General features: G+C 40.2%; 1 protein-coding gene across 3 annotated transcripts in view; it reads right to left on the bottom strand.

Annotated features, from left to right (window-relative positions):
* atp8b5a (ATPase phospholipid transporting 8B5a) overlaps positions 1 to 17,804 on the bottom strand; it is a 56,570-nt gene that overhangs the window by 27,135 nt on the left and 11,631 nt on the right. For 2 of the 3 annotated variants that reach the window (XM_071544460.1, XM_071544461.1), the window contains exons 2-5: positions 11,542 to 11,629; positions 10,326 to 10,384; positions 6,466 to 6,579; positions 3,902 to 4,000 (exon numbers count right to left, since the gene is read on the bottom strand). In XM_071544460.1, coding sequence (XP_071400561.1) covers positions 3,902 to 4,000; positions 6,466 to 6,579; positions 10,326 to 10,384; positions 11,542 to 11,584 — 315 coding nt within the window. In that variant the 5' untranslated portion in view covers positions 11,585 to 11,629. Of the gene's footprint in view, positions 1 to 3,901; positions 4,001 to 5,761; positions 5,798 to 6,465; positions 6,580 to 10,325; positions 10,385 to 11,541; positions 11,630 to 17,804 lie in introns of those variants that run through there. The other variant, XM_071544462.1, reaches the window with a different exon arrangement.

Consider the following 17,804-nt stretch of genomic DNA (forward strand, 5'->3'; position numbering starts at 1 on the left):
ACCCACACACACACACACATACACGCACACACACACACACACACACACACTCATAAATCCCATGACATTATTAGATCATAACCTAATATTAAATGTCATCAGGTGTTAAAAACCACAGACCACATTTCATGTTTCACAATTTTTCAATCAATGACTCATAACAGTCACTTCTAAGAAATCGGATTTGACGATTTAATCACCGATAAAGTTCTGTTAACAATTCCAATGGAACTAATTGTTTACCAGTTCACAGGGTCTGATGTAACTTTCTCTTGTGCTATTTTGGTGCCTATGCAGAAACCTGGCTTGGATGTTTAAGGAAAGATGGGAAGAGTGAGCAGGTGTGTCCTTGGGTTTATCAAGTAGGCTCCTCCCATCGAAGATATTTGGTTAAAAGAGATCCATGACTCCTCCAGCAGCCTCCACACCCGCTCTCAACACTGATCAGACTTCAACTACAGCTGAAGTCGTGGATCTGACTGTTTTGCTTTTCGCTTCTTTTTGTCTCTGGTCATGTTTGACCACTGCTGAGAAAGAGAGACAGGCTGCGGAGACAGACGGTGTTGATTGTGTGTGATTTGGTGTGTTAAACTACTGCAACTACCAAGTAGTTCTGGCTGTAACGTAATTGCATTTTTTCACCTTGTATTTATTGATTTATTTACTACTTTAATTGCCAGATGTGAGAAAGAGCCTTTCATTTATTTAATTTCGCCTAGAACAGAAAGTTTACATTCCTTCCATTTGCTTTCTGTGAAGAAAAAACAATTTTGCTTTAGGTTCAAGTCCATACTGTCGTCTCTGGCAGACAGCTGTCAGAGTGGAAATGTAGGAGTGATGGACACTACATACAAAAGAAAGTTAATGTTTAAAAGACAGTTTACTTCTTACTCTTCTTCCTGTGACGAACCCAGACAAGATTATTTGGTTTGGGTTTACGTCCAGACTGGTTTCTGGCAGGCAGCTGTTGTGGTGCTGCGATTATAAACACATCGAACATTCCTTACACTTTATTGCCTCCACCAAGGAGGTTGTGCTTTCTCTCCAGGTAATTTGTTTGTGTGTTTTGTCTGTCAGCAACCGATGACCAGGCTTCTATGAAAACTGGTGGACAGATGAACAATTAATTCTATTTTGGTGGTGATCTGGGTCTGGAATTTCAGCCATAAGATGATTATCGTCTTTTTAGCCATAGCTATGATACTAATGGAGATAGAGACTTGATTCCCAATTCAAGAATTCAATCTAGCTTAAAATGTCAGTGATAGGAATGATGTGTTTGGGTGTATCAGCAAGTTGGAGAATTGCTCAGTATTGGCAGAGGAAATGCTCTCCAAGTGCCTTCTAGTTTCAAGTAAAATACAATTTTTGTTAACATCCTAATAAGTGGTATTTATTGCACTCCTGTAATTTTCTATTATGTGACGTTGCAGAAGCACATATATTTAATTTTACAATGTAACTTGAGCTACTTTTTCTGAGTAACTTCAGTTACCAAAACTATATTCCTCATGAGTGAAGCTTTGCTGCAGTTCACCCTCCTCCAGTGTGAAGTGACTGCTAGCTTGTAAAACTACTTTCAAAGTAGCTTCCCCAACTCTGGAGACGAGTTACTTCAGTGTTTGTTTTGCAGGATCATCAGCCACCGCTATCTACCTCCCCATACATGGTCAGTCTTCAGTCGCCATGTTCTCGCTAAAAGCAATTCCCGTCAAGATTCCGGAACCCAGTGACCTCACCAAAGTGACCAATGGGTATTTGGCGATGGGGATCAGTCAGGATCGTCGCCCCGACCAAACAAAAAGACTTTTGTTCTCCTCGAGCTAATGTTTAACCCATGACATCACATTTTCCTTTAGTGGTTTGGCATCAGGTATGCTGTGCCACACACACACACACACACACACGCGCACACACACACACACACATTTGTTTGGTTGACCTTGACAGCTGAAATGAAAAGTCATTTTCCTTTCATTGTTTTAGAAAAACATTTTGTTCTCTCCCTGTTCTCATAAAGAAATAAAATAAAGAAAAAAAAGAAAAAAAAGATTTTTTGTCATTAATGACAAAAAATCTATTTCCTAATGAGTGTACAGTGGGGATCTTCTGTTATTGCTTAAAGTGAACTCCTACATTATATCACCTTTTGCCAGTAAAGGGAAACCTGACGATATTCCTAGAAACCTGGGTGGAGGGTGTGAAGTGTGCTGTTGAGTAAAAATGTTCCAGACATGGGACGGATCACTCCACTCACTCTTTTGAGCTTTTATTACTCATGATGAAGATAAAAAGACAGAGACAGTACGAGGGGGAGGTTATACTGAGAGGAAAGTGTGTGTGAGGGAGGGACACTACAAGATGGGCATACTGGGGAGAGAGAGAGAGAGGGAGATGTTTGGTGGTTTTCAAATTTTAAGTTTCCATTTCACAGCCATCTGCCCAAAAACTACTACAATTTTGAAAAAAAAGTGAGAGATTGACAACGCAACAAGAGCCTAAAATGAACTGCGGTGAAAGTGACATCGCCTCCAGACCCAGCAACAATCACCATGGCAACCTGCTCGCCGCCCTCCTATGGGTGGCAATTTGTGAAATCTCCCGATCTGACGTGGAGCAGAGCGATAAGCGGTTACGCTAACAAACTAACAACAGCTGTAAAGAGACGAAGCCACGGCAGGAGACCCACTTTACTGCAGTTCTTAGTGAACTGGACTGTGTGTTATGTAACTGAGTATTACACAGAATGATTGCTTTGGCGCTGTTGGAGGATTTTGCATTGGAAGTGTATTGAAAGTGAGGTCATGCCACAGGATTTTAGTGGTGAGTCTAGACAGAGTTTTATAGACGAGGCTGCTGGTGTTAGTGGAGCTCTTCTGCCACAGTCAGAGAGTAAATGGAGATTATCAGTAACTGGAGATAACATAATGCTTAGTGTTTGTACTAGGCTTAGACTGATATATCATTTACCAAGTCGACTTTGCTCAAGTCCCAAGTCAGTCTCAAGTCTTGAGGCACAAGTCTCAAGTCAAGAACAAATCAAGAGTTCAGTATCAATTTAATATCTTAAAGAAAACTAAATATCTAGGACTTTTCAATGCAATATGGTTTTAATAGGATAAAAACTTGGTAAGAGCATCATGAGTTTGATTTCTATAATCAGATTCAACTTCAATAAATTCAATCATTCGAGCTGCTAACCCACCGAAAAGAATTTCATTAGTCTGGGTTCCAGTGTTTGCAGTGTCACATAACGGCCTGCATGCGGTTTCAGAGGCTTTTCCACCCTGACAAGAATAACATTCTTGGAGAAAACACTGAATCGTTGGAATTTTCTAGCCGTGAAAATTGTCAAATTTAAAAAAATATTGAATATAAATTATTGGCTAGTGGCAGCATCAATGCAAAAAAAATATCGGTCAAACCTTACTTTATACAGTGGCAGACATTGTAAAAGTTCCCTTTCTTGCATTTAGCTCAGCCAACTAATTACCAGACCCGATCACTTTCTTACAGCTGAAAACGAGAACAAAAGCAGATTTTTCCAAACAGAGTCAAAGTGCAAGAGTATGTCAGCAAACAAGCCAAAAAAGATGGCTCTATTTGTCACTTGCTAGTAAACAGCTAAAGCGTGTTGGGACTTGTGGAGGAGGAAAGACTTTTGCCAATGTTGTTGTAGTTCCTGTGGCTGCCACTAGATGTTAAAGAAAGAGTCCGTATTACTGATTGCTCCTGCCACACGCAGCACCTTTAAGGATCTCCAGCAAAATGACGAATGGTTTGATTTCACTATAAATAAATTTACTACAATTTTGAGAATGTGTAAGACTGACTATTGTCGTTCCTATCTTTGACTCTCACCATTATTATCCCCCCCACTAACAGTGAAGAATGTACTTACAATGTCGTCGGTGGCATCCTTGGCAGCGGTGACCGACAGCACGAGCACCAGAGGCACGACGGTGGTGAACCAGGACAGAGAGGAGATCTGAGGGATCACCTGCAGACACACACACACACACACACACACACACACGGTTTTAGCATTGGTTTAGTTTAGTTTAGTTTAGTTTAGTTTCGTGATCCATGAAAAGTGAGAGTAGAGGCAGAGTGTGGGTGTCTGTTCAAAGAGAGAGGGAGAGAATATGTGTTGTGATGCTGTGCGTGTGCGTGTGCGTGTGCGTGTGCGTGTGCGTGTGCGTGTGTGTGTGTGTGTGTGTGTGTATGTGGGCGTGCATGCAAACGAAGACAAACTTACAATGAATAACATCACACCAAAGCCTAACCCTAACCCTTTAAGAAAAGTACTAACACAGTTATTAGCTATTAACTGTTCGGTAACACTTTACAATAAGGGTCACTAAGTTAAGGGTTAGTTAATGTTTAATAAGCATTAACTAACCTTTAATTAACAGTTAACTAATGTGTAATTTACTGATGGTGTTCATGTTAACTAAGGTATTAATTTATGCATTATTTAATAGTTTATAAAGATGACTATTAAATATATTTATGTATAAATTAATACCTTAGTTAGCATGAACACCATTAGTAAATGATTACCAGACACATTAGTTAACTGTTAATTAAGGGTTAGTTAATGCTTATTAAGCATTAACTAACCCTTAACATAGTGACCCTTATTGTAAAGTGTTATCAACTGTTCTTATGTAGGATTGTTATTACATCCATTTATTTTCCCTTGGTGATTAATTTTTAATCCTCAAATCAACAATGCTGATGAACATGCAGTCATGAAAACGAAGATGAAAAGAAGTTACGCAATACTGCAGAACCTGCTTCCTCCTGAGATTTTGAAATTGCAGCTGTTAACACCGCAACTGTGATCGAAATGATCAAAAATTGTGTGCAAAATGCTGCTGTTGCTTCCGCAAACATGAAACGCATCACTTCATTCGATTTTTTTCTGAGAAAGAGGAATCCCTTCACAGGTGGAACAGCAGATGAAAAAGTTGCAGATTGTGACTTTAAATCTGCTTTCTAACTCCAGTTCCTCTGCCCCCGCTGTGCGCGACCTTCATGCTGCAACATGACTGTTGTGCGCATGATGAGGCAATTTCCTGTGTTGATATTACACTTCCTTAATCTCACTGCACTTGATTCGGCCATATCCTGTTTGGTTAACGCAAGTCCTCAGTGTGAGAGAGCAATCACTAACTGTGGATGTGTGGATGTGTGGTTGTGACAGGGTGTGTCAGTGTGAAAGAGAGAGAGAGAGAAAAGGTTTGTGTCTGTGTGTGTGTGTGTGTGTGGGTGTCTGCGTGTGTGTGTGTGTGGGTGTGTGTACACCACTTCATCTACAACAGTGATTCTCACAGTGGGTCCTGGGGATCTCCAGCAAAACGAATAGTCTGATTTCACTATAAATAAATTTACTACAATTTTGAGAATGTGTAAGACTGACTATTGTCGTTCCTATCTTTGACTCTCACCATTATTATCCCCCCCACTAACAGTGTAGACAGTTATACGCTCAATACAAAATCAACCAGCAACAAAAATCTTTCCATATGGGGGTCAAAATCCTGTTCAATGGGGGGGTCTGTGGAGTAATTTGTGTCTATATTTGGGGGTCTGAGACATGAAAATGTTTGAGAATCCCTATTCTCCATGACTAGACACCAAATTGACTCCACTGGTATTGGTATTGTCTCTTGCCCACTGCCTGAAGTACATGGCGCTCAAGTCTCATCTCGGCTGATAGGCACTCGCCCACCGTGACAAGTTACTTTTCGGTTACCTTTCATGGGCTTCATAAAATACTGAAAGAATCTTCATAAAATACAGCCAGCATTCGTCCCAAAATATGCAGATTAGATGCAAATCACACTCCTCCGCCCCTCCCCTCGACGCCAAAAGAGTGCCAAGGAAACGGTCATTGAAAAAAAAATCTTTGAACGAAAAAAAAAACCTTGAACCAAAAAAAACAAACATTTTTCAATACTTTTTTTTCTCCAATTCCAATAAATACTATTTTCAATTAAAGTTTTTCAATGCCAATGTTTTTTTTTTTTTTCTGTTCAATTTTTGCTTTCAATGCCAATTTTTTTCCAATTCTGAATACAATGCCAACTTCTTTTTTTTCAATGCCAAATACTAAAGTCAGCTTTCTGGCTCCATAGCTTAGAACGTTCTAAAATGTTGTCTGTAAAATATCTGTCCACAATAACCTCCATGTCCAATACTATTATACTATATTATACGATTATAATATTAATTCTGGAGAGACTCTTCCCATTTTTCTTGTGAATTTTTTTTTTCTAATGTTCAGGAAGTCTAATTCTTTGCTTCAACTCAGCGGATGGAAACACACCTAATATGCATTTTGATTTTTGAGACATTTCAAAAGTTGGCGTAAGATTGGCTTGTGTGTGTGTGTGTGCGTGTGTGCGTGTGTGTGCGTGTGTGTGTGTGTGTGTGTATGTGTGTGTGTGTTGCCCTCACCTGGAGCAGCAGCAGAAACAGAAAGTAGGCGTTAGCGATCCTCTGGAACTGCTCAAACAGGTTGAGAGGTAGGAAGGTGAAGAGGTTGTACTTGGAGGTTTTAATTGCGTTTGTCTGGAGGAGGAACGAAGGAAGGGAGAACAGAGGAGGAGGAGGAGGAGAGAGAGTGAGTGAAAAATTATTAGAAGGCTGTTAAGTACACTCTAAAAAAGTCGAAGGGTTTTGAGGAATCTTTAGGGGAAACTATGATCAAAACAGTCATTCTTCTACACTCTCTAATTGTATTAACTTCTTGTAAATGAAATAATGTTGGAAGTTTAACAATTCATCAATTTGCTGGGAGACCCCCTGGAACCCCCTTCAAGGACCCCTGGTGGTCCCCGGACCCCAGGGTGAGAACCACTGCTCTAACAAATGGACGTTCTTCATGGAACCCTTCAGGGAAATTTGTTTCAGCATTGGTTCCTCAAACTTCTAGTTTCTAGAGTGCTGGAAAGTCTCAAGTGCTGTATCAGCTTCTTTTGATCAAGGTGACTTTGAGGCCAAATAACAGACATGAACAGCAGAACAGGAAACAAAAACATCAGTATTCTCAAACCACAAGATTTCTCAAGACACAAAGAGACACAAGAGGAACAGTTAAGAGATGAATCGAAGATGAATATCGGAGAGCACTTGTTCGCACTATGAATGTGGAATTTCTGAGCTGAGTGTCGCAGTTATGAATGAGACCATGAATAAGTTAAATAAATGGAGAAGACAGCATTGGGAGAACTGAGGAATAGAGGACTGTCATGGATTTTTTTATCTAGTGGAAACCAATGGGATATGCCGCCATACTGGAAAAGTAATAACAAAACTTAAGATTTTAGTGTTATTGCCTCCCTGACAAAGAAGATACCTCATTTCTGTGTAGTGCTATGATCGATATCGGATACATTTACCCTCTTTCCCCTTTTGAAGTATAATTTGAAAAGCACTGCACAGAAATTAAGTTTTTTGTCTATTTTTTTAAGAATAAAGTTCTGGGGAATTCTGTGAGTTCTGGGGCATGAAAATGATCACTGATCATTGAAAGATGTTGTAAAACCTTTTGAAAAATCTACTGAATGTCGTTGTTTATCATTATAGATTCAGGTTCTGTCTCCAAATGTCACAACTCACAACAACCAACTTCCTGGATGTGAACTGACCACAGAACAAACAGAAAGTGCCAGTGGAAAAATAAAGCTCTATATTGTACGTGAGATCAGTGTGTGCACAGCAGCTTGTGACATTTTGTGTCTGTTATTGCACGAATCCATAAAACCTTTATGGCCTCGTTTATGGAAATGTGAGCCGATGCATCCGGGGTGATAAAAGAAATGCATGTTGGGTAATCACATTCATGGCTTGAACAAACATTTGCCTATGATTGTGAATGGTTGGACATTCAAAGGGGAAGGTGTCCCGTCACTTCCCTGTCTCTTCATGGGTTTGGGTAATGTGGAAGACTATTGTGTTTATTGATGTGAACACAGCTGACATTATAAAGATAAGATGGTGGAGCAGTGATGAAGGAGACTGTCCTTCATACATTCCTCCATACAATCCCAGGAAGTCTTCCTTGGGTAAATAAAAGCTCAAACCCTCTCTGGATGTGAGTGACTAGTCTAAAAGCTAGGGGTTCATCAGGAGTTCTCTCAAAGACCCCATGAAACGGCATCTTTACCTCCTTGATTTGGTGCAGGCGGGACACAATGCAGTGAGGGATCGTTCAAAAGTCTAAACCAGTGGGTGAGTCATGGAGAGAAAGGCAGTTTTATTTGACGGGAGGGGTGCGGAGGGGCGGGACTGTTCAAAAAATCTGATGGTTTTACTGGTTAGAAATGGATATTTACGCCTACTAGTGCAGCATGAGGTCACCATGAAAGATACTCTGTTTCCAGGAAGTTCCTCCGTAGAAAATGTCCCTAAAGAGTTCACTGGAGAACCCTTAAATGTTAGACATTTGTGGGTTCAGGGTTCATGAATGCGCTACAAAAGGCTTCTTCAAGGACCGTCTGGGGTTCCCCTATGGCTGCAATGTCGAGAGTTTCTCGAGGATCTTTTACTTTTTAAGAGTGTAATCTGGTGGGAGGCATTTGTTCTGTGCCAGGTGGATCTTATCAGGAGGCTTAAAGCTCTGGCGGGTCGGACTGAGACTCCCCTCGCCGTGCTATCACTGGATCTCTTCACCGCCCTGGTCGTACATGTGTAAACATACAAAGAGGGGAAGTGAATGTTTACACCCTTTTTGGTATCTCCCTCCAGTTTCATCCCCTTGTCACTGTCTGCTGAACTACTACTACACTTATGGCTCCATCTTCAAGAGGAACGTCTCGGAAAAAAACAAAAAAAACAAACACATTTTCCTCTCTTTCCAGCTGTTGGAAGGTACAAGGAATGGGCTGGGAACAAGCTGGTTGACAGACACAGGAATTTGTGTTTCTACGGCGTAACATTCAAGACCGCAGTGCCAATACAGGAGAGACGCAGGAGGAATGCATGATGGGGGATTTCTACAATGGCTACCACTGTGTGAGCAGTAGCAAGCTGGAAGAGTAAACCATCAGCCATCAACGCTTTATGCTTACATCAATGTCTCTTCATACAGCATAGCGGTGATATCAGATGAAAACCCTCTACAGCGGTTGCCATGTAAATGGAGATTATCAGTAACTATGGAGATAAAAATACTTTTTAGTTTGTACAGTGGCAGCCATTGTAAGAGTTCCCCTTCATGCATTTATCCTGCATCTGTCTTCCATTAATCATGCATAAACATTTCCTGTAGCTGGGCTCAGGCTATTCTCCTTAGTTATCCTCTGTATTGTTGTTTATCATTGTATTATGAATTATCAGTGATGTATTGGTAAATTAAAAGGTGTGTTAACTATGACATCCAGTCGGTGATCATCATAACAACCACTGATACAAACGAAAATATCTTCAGAAAAGCATTAAATTAAGTTTCTCTCCCTTAAAAAGATCCATTTTAATGTAATTTACATCAATTTGATCCTACTTACCATGATGTACAGTCTGACCTGATCTAATACATCCATGAATCATAAATGCAAACACAAGCATGGCTCACACACACACACACACACACACACACACACACACACTAGCCTCATGTAGCTTTGGGTCTGCTATTATGAATGATCATTTTTTAGCATTAGAGTAACTTTGCCAATATAATTTCATCCATATATCACTGTTGTCATACAAAAACCATGTTTTAACGTTAGCTGAAGGTTTACATGCTTCTCTATGAGTTGAGAAAATTCTGTGACCCCTGGGCATATGAAACCCTTTCAAACCCCACTGTATAAATTCAAAAATAAATTGTCATTATGGCTGTTTTTCTTAGTTCCTGAAAATTTAACAAGGTTTCCATCTGACAGCGACGATACACAGAGCGTGACCTCAGCCTGGCAGCAGCCTCCACTCTTAGACACTGGCTGACGTCCAGTCTCCTGATAGCGGCCAGACACACTCAGCAAGACACACCCCAAGGGACTGCTTCATACTATTCTGACAGAATTGGTGGGGGGAAAACCTGGGAAGGAAACTGTTTTGTTCAATTGACACAGCAGCAGCCTGTACATCCTCAAATTCACCAGCCACTTTCTCTATTTTAGCAGCCAAATTGATTTTTTTAAGATAGAGCAGGACCTCCGAATGATGGCTGGCTCCCTGTGAGAGTGGATGGGAGAATAGACAGACTTACCAGCCATAGACAATATTTATCAGGATTTGGTTGGTGGTAATATAATATTCCACCTCGGAGATCACAAACACACACACATACGCAAAACTGTATATATACTTACCGCATATTTGAAGGAGAGGTTGTATTCTCGGTCATTGGCACGGAGTTTCCTCTCCAGCTCTGATTGGAAAGGGCAGAGAAATTTATAATTGAATTGGTATCAAATGTATCAAATGTGTTACATAGTGTTAATATATTTTGTCTATTCATGGAAGTGCCTTACAGCATGTAAAGTGTGAATTGAACCCCTAACCCCGACAGTGTTAGTGCCTCGCTCTGCCCATTGAGCTACACAGGACCACATAGTCTTAACATATGTTTAGCACTCAGTTTGAGTATTAAATATATTATATATTTATACGATATGATATTATAAGTCAAGACACCACAGGTGAAAAGGAAAAAAAATCCTTTCATCCTATCAGAATGAAATTTTGTGTTTTGTTTTGTTATGTTGAATATAGACACAAATACAGACACTTTTTTAATTTTATTATTAACATATTCAAATTAGCTAATATTTTATAAATAATGCATGAATTTACAGTGACACTTTTTTTCTCAGTCGATAAAGTCAGAACATTTTTCCATTTCATTCTGACGAATAATTAAATAGCTGGTCATTTTCACAGGGACTTTTTTTTTTTTATTTACAAAATACTATGTATGTAAAACACCCCATAAAATAGAAATTAACAGCTTAATAAAATTAACAGCTATTTTTGTTAAGAAGCAGTATGTCAAGTGTGGTGGCCATATCTATATACATTAAGCTGAAAAAACTGTTACAGGGAATATATTATTTTAAGAAAAATGTGAATTTTTTTCAAGTTTGTGCTTGGTGTACTTGATGCAGCTGGTATAAAAATGAATATATTAACTATTTATATTTGTAATCTCAAAATTGACCAGTCCAGCTGCTTGCCTTAACAAGGTTGTGTTTTTTTTTTTATTTTTATATAGTTTATTTGATAGGGACAATGCAAGTTAACATAGTACCACTTCAACTCGTTACAAACAAGTTGATGTAACTGATGTTCCGCATACAGAGATTATAGCTATTGCTAGTTTCCAACTCCTGTCCCTAGTTAGGCTTTTAGTAAAAGAAAAAAAGAAAAAGGAAAGTATCAAGGTTACATACAATTATAGAACATTATTTAAAGAGAAAAAAAAAGAAAAGTCAAATCATGAAATAATTAAAAATGCATACAGCTCTGATTTTGCTTCAGCCAGCCTTTAACATTTTTATTATTATTTATTTGTGATTTGTGTCTCACCTCTCTCTTTCTTCCTGGCACAGTCCAGGCCGAAGAACGACATCTTCTCTTCCTCTTCCTCTAACTGCTATCTCTCCATCATACTGGTCTGTGGAGGGAGAGACAGCTGTTACCTCCTGGCAGAACAAACTACACATCTGAGTCACACAGTATCTCCATTACCAGAAAAAATAGACACACCTCAAACTGTTTAAGTCAAACTAAACATTTCCCTTCTCCAGGACACTGAGTATTTAAACATCAGTGCAATTAAACCGAGAACGACTGCATGTCCGCCAGAACTGCCATTAAATCATTTTCCGTAAAGTGCCCTATGAGGCGTTCATTCCCCATTCGTATAGGCTTTTAATAAGGTGGGAGCAGCTTTTTGCTTTCCAGTCCCTTGTTTTTTTTAAAGACTTTCTATTCCTTTATTGAGACAGCAGAGACAACTGATGGGGCTTCACGAGTATAGAAAGATGCAGAGAAAGGATGGGTATATTTACTTCAAAAGGTAGGCATCATCAGTCCTTTGCATGTGTGTGTGTGTGTGTGTGTGAATAGGAGAGTAAATAGGGAACATGCTGAGCAAAGAAAGCCACATGCAATGTTAAAAAAAATTGTGTGAGGAAAAGAAGGGGAAGGAGAATCTAAACCTTTCACAGTCCAGTTTGTGTGTGTGTGTGTGTGTGTGTGTGTGTGTGTGTGTGTGTGTGTGTTGTTATGCTCCGGTATATGTGTGTGTGTATGTGCTTGCATGTGGGTGAGTCCAGCATTCACTTCCCCTTTTGATTCACCAGTTGTTACTCCAGGTTTGCATCAGCCCCTGGTCCTCTTAATGATTTTCCCATGTAGAGGAGAGTGAGTCATGTAGAGGGAGGCTCCCCTTCAAGACCAGCCAGTCAGTCTCCCAGTCACCCAGTCAGTCACCCAGTCACCCAGTCAGTCTCCCAGTCTCCCAGTCAGTCTCCCAGTCACCCAGTCAGTCACCCAGTCACCCAGTCAGTCTCCCAGTCACCCAGTCAGTCACCCAGTCAATCACCCAGTCACCCAGTCAGTCTCCCAGTCAGTCTCCCAGTCACCCAGTCAGTCACCCAGTCAGTCACCCAGTCAGTCACCCAGTCAGTCACCCAGTCAATCACCCAGTCAGTCACCCAGTCAGTCAACCAGTCAATCACCCAGTCAATCACCCAGTCAGTCTCCCAGTCACCCAGTCAGTCACCCAGTCAATCACCCAGTCAATCACCCAGTCAGTCAACCAGTCAGTCTCCCAGTCACCCAGTCAGTCTCCCAGTCACCCAGTCAGTCACCCAGGACCCCTGGTAGTAAAACCCCAGGACCTGCACCCACGTCTCGCCCTCTGCCTGGTAATGTGTTAGCGTAACATCTTGTGTTGCCATAAAAAACATGGATCTCAACCTTTTTGGCTCACAAAGCCCAAAAAAAACAGGCAGTCAGCCTGTTGGTGACTGCCTGCTGCAAATGTAAACATGTGAGTGAAAAAAAGGAAATGACTGGTTGCTCTACATTGTCAAACTAGGATCAAAAATGTGTCGGGTGCTCGGGTGAAAACAGGGAAAAAAGAGTGCTACAAACAAAAGGACAATCCAGGCACTCCAAATATAAAAATATAACCACAAGGAAGGAAATATTTAAAAAGCCTTGATTGTAGTGGCTAAATCATTAAAAAAGCCAACATGTTTTGACCACTGTAGGTCTTCTTCATGGCTTTAAAACCCTTATTAAATACCCATATTTCCTTCCTTGTGGTTATATTTTTATATTTGGAGTGCCTGGACTGTCCTTTTTTTTGTAAACATGTGAGTGTTGAACCAAATGATGATGCTGATTTTCCCTTCTCAGACGATTTAATTCAAGTGACAATCTGCAACATTTTCATATAAATAAATGTCTGTTCACAATGTAAGATGTGGTGTAGAGCAGTGATTCTCAACCTTTTTCATATCAAGGACCCTAATTTAGTCCACAATAGGACCACCGACCCCCATTTGATAAGATTTTGTCTCTCGGACCCAAATCTGAGAATATTTTTATTGCTAGATATGATTTTGTCCAGAATTCCATGACTATCTGTATTGTAGGTAGAGAGATAACAGAGAAACTATGATCAAAACAGTCGTTCTTCTACATTCTCTAATTGTATTAACTTCTTGTAAATGAAATAGTGGTGAAGTTTAACAACTCATAAATTTGCTGGGGACCCCCTGGAACCCCCTCAAGGACCTCTGGTGGTCCCCGGACCCCACGTTGAGAACCACCGGTGTAGAGGATGGGAGAAGCTGCCAATTTTCTCGACAAAGGTCTCGTTTGTTTTAGGTCTCAAAATTAACATTGTAATGATAAAGTAATGAAAAAAACAAGACAAGACAACCAAGAAACAACAACAAAATCAAGATGGCAAACAAAGACAGGACTGGAAGTCATGATGTCATAATTGAGCTGAAGCATTTCATCCTGACTGGAGTGAAGTTCCTTCCTGCAGATAACTGAACGCTCTGCTGCCCCTGGAGCAGAGCTGCAACTGCTGGTGACTTCACACTTGGCACTGCCATGTGTTTTTGGTGTATAGAGGTTGGGAGGTGTGTGTGTGTGTGTGTGTGTATGTGTGTGTGTGTGTGTGTGTGTGTGTGTGTGTGTGTGTGTGTGTGTGTCATCAGGAGAATGTTACAAAAACCACAAAATGTATAAAAAACTTCACAAACTAAGTGAGAATGTGGTCATGAGTGAGAGAGAGATAGAATGTGTATGTGTATGTGTGTGTGTGTGTGTGTGTGTGTGTGTGTGCGCGTGTGTGTGTGTGTATGTTCAGTCAGGTCCTCTCTGCTGCTGTTCAGGATTCCCAGACAGGAAGCAGTGGTTTTGGGATAACCCCGCCCCTCAGCCTGGTTGCCATGGTGACGTCAGTGCTCGAGCTATAAATAGCAGCCACATGTGTTTGTTGAACAGTGTGTATGTGTTTTACAGGAACGCTGAGGCCCCTGGCAGAACACGAACACACACACACACACACACACACACACACACGTCATGCCAAGGCCCATGGGTCGTCAGACTGTGTGTGTTTGTATGTGTGTGTTTGTGTGTAAGTAAATGCATGTGTGTATATGCGCACTTGTGTGTGTGTGTGTGCTGTGTCTGTGGGTGTGAACGTATGTCTATGTGTGTGTAGGTGTACATGTATAGGTGTGTGTGTGTGCGTGCAAGTGTATTCGTGTATATGTACAGTATGTGAGCATATGTGTGTGTGTGTGAGCATGAATGTACCCAGGAATGGAAGACACAAGTCATTTTACTCTATTTGTGTTTTTATAATGTGTTTAGTTTTTATGGCTTTTAGTTAGTTTTTATTCTCTTTGCATTTTTTAAATTGTCTGTTTTTATTGTAAAGCTCTTTGTAACTGTGTTTTGAAAAGTGCTATATAAATAAAGTTATTATTATTATTATTATTACAAGTGTATAGATGCGCACGCACACACACACACACACACACACTCCCAAACCCCCACCATGTATAACCCTAACCCACCAAATAAGCCCTGAAGCAAACAGTCCACCTATTCAAGTCTCCACTATACAGCTCTACTGAATGAACTGACCAGTATATTTTCCACCAGCAGTCCCAGTTAAACCAGCAGTGAGGGCGTTTCTGCCTCCACGCCCGCTCACCAGCTCTTTAAAACAGTCCATAAAGAAAATGTCAGCAGACGGACGTGTCATTTAAAGCCCTCCAGCCACTGTGCTCATCATGAGGCTTTAATGTTAAATGTCAAATAGTGTGAACTGCTGAATGCTGCTAAGATGTTGGGAGTGTTGCAGACTTTTGGCAGAAGTATCTTACTTTCCGGGCTCCGCTACAGTACTGACTCACTACAGAGACAAGAATGATACTAATGCTGACTTTACTGAGACAACGAGGAGACTGATGGGCCTACACACTGCAGCAGTAGTCACTGTCCTGCAGGGTTTAGTACTTCACACAGTTCTGTTTTGAACAATGTGCAGCAGAGCCAAATTTGCATATTTTAAAGTTGCTGTGTGTAGCATTTTTAAACATCAATATTTCATTGCAGAATTAATCGTGATACCTTGGTATGATTACTGTAAACAAAGAAGATCACGGTGGAAACGATTGGTCGCCTCTATCTCACACCAATAGTATTGTTGTTGTGGGCATGCAACATAAAATACAGTGTAGAGACCGGTAGAGGCTGTTTATGTTGAAATGCTACCAGTGGTGGAAGAAGTATTCAGGTCTTTGACTTAAGTAAAAGTAGTAATACCACAGTGTAAAAATACTTTGTTACAAGTAAAAGTGCTGCATTCAAAATCTTACTTAAGTCAAAGTACAAATGTATTAGCATCAAAATATACTTAAAGTAGCAAAAGTAAAAGTAGTCATTATGCAGAATGGCCCATTTCAGAATCATATATATCATGTTATTGGACTATAATTATTGATGCATTAATGTGTTCTTTATATACTGCTGGGTAGCTTAACCTATAAAAATATATAATAATTTATAAGTTGATTATAATTTGTATTAATAATCTAAATCTGCAAAGTAACTAGTAACTAAAGCTGTCAAATAAATGTAGTGGAGTAAAAAATACAATATTTCCCTCTGAAATGTAGTGGAGTAGAAGTATAAAGTAGCATGAAATGGAAATACTCAAGTAAAGTACAAGTACCTCTAAATTGTACTTAAGTACAGTACAGTACTTGAGTAAATGCACTCAGTTACATTCCACCACTGAATGCTACATGTATCACATTGAATCAGAACTCTAATGTCTCTCAACCTGACCTTTAGCAAACGATTTCTTGTAACTTTTGATGCTTAAACAGAAAGCAAAACAGTTTTCTCCTTGGGATGGAGCAGTGCAGCTTTGCAGTAGTTCAGCGAGCATGCAGTAAAAAGACTTTTACAATGGCAGAGTACTAGGGGTACATATACTCCCAAAGGTAGGGGTCGTTAACACTGTGTCAACTGGGGTTATATGCTCTTATTGTTTTTCAGTACATTATGAGGAGAATACATGAACGGGGACAGAAGTAAGAGACTCTCTAACTAAAGTTTCACACTCCACTTCACTTGCTGAGATTTTTTAGGCTTTGGGTTAGGATGATACTTAATATATGAGTATTATTCCAAAATGCTATAAAAATACTTTCCTGAAGTTCATTGTTCAATATCTCCAGAGGATCCAGCCTGTACAAGCGGCACTTTGCCAAAAGAGAACTTCAACAACCTTCTATCCTTTCCAATACTCTTATGTTTTGCTTTAATTTTATGCTATCAATCACTTGTAATATTAGCAGTCATTTTTTTTTTTTTTTTCAAATAGTGGAAATATCATTCTGGCGCAAAACTTTTCATGTATCAAAACATCTTTAAGATCTGCTACTTATGGCATTTAAATAGGTTAAGGATACAAACTGTTAAAGCCGCAGTGGAACAAAACACCTTAGGGTGTATACAGGAGGTGGGTGTTGAGGTTGAAGCACAGCATGGTGTGGTTAAAGTTAAACCACCTTTTCCACTGAAAGACTGATAAATGAGAAATGCTCTCTTACACTCTCTCTCTCCAAACACACACACACACACACACGCACACGCACACACCAAAAGGTTTCCTGAAGCCCTTTTACTTTTTAAAGTGTACGCAACAAAGGAATTAATGTTATTCCAGGCAAACAAAGGTGCGTAACAGTATCCCAGTGTCACAGTCACCTGTGACTGGCTGGAGAGGTCAAAGGTCACGCGGATGAATGGGTGTCTTGTCCAATCAGTGATCTCTGGTTTCCCAACCAGACAGAGTTCTATTATGAAAACTGACCGCTTGTTTGCTGCTCAAAGAAAGAGCCTTTTCCTCTGAGTGCATGTGTGTGTGTGTGTGTGTGTTTGTGTGTGTGTGTGTGTGTGTGTGTGTGTGTGTGTGTGTGTGTGTGTGCGTGCGTGAGAGATACTGATGCCTAACACACTGCCTGTAGATATGATGCCAGTTTACCTAATGGCTTAAACACAGAGCCCTTTTGTGTGTGTGTGTGTGTGTGTGTGTGTGTGTGTGTGTGTGTGTGTGTGTGTGTGTGTGTGTGTGTGTGTGTGTGTGTGTGTGTGCAAGTTTGTGAGTGTCACTTTAAAGTTCACTTATCCTCAGATGAGGGAGACACATGGTGTTTTTTCGTACTAGTTTGCCACCCAGATAAAGCTAAGATTTGTCCATAACACCTTCAGGTATATTCAGATGATCATTTTAAAGT

Source organism: Centroberyx affinis, unplaced genomic scaffold (assembly GCF_046629955.1).
Source record: "Centroberyx affinis isolate AG114_WGS23_722 - 3 ecotype Tasmania unplaced genomic scaffold, CSIRO-AGI_Caff_v1 ptg004590l_1, whole genome shotgun sequence".
Taxonomy (NCBI): domain Eukaryota; kingdom Metazoa; phylum Chordata; class Actinopteri; order Beryciformes; family Berycidae; genus Centroberyx; species Centroberyx affinis.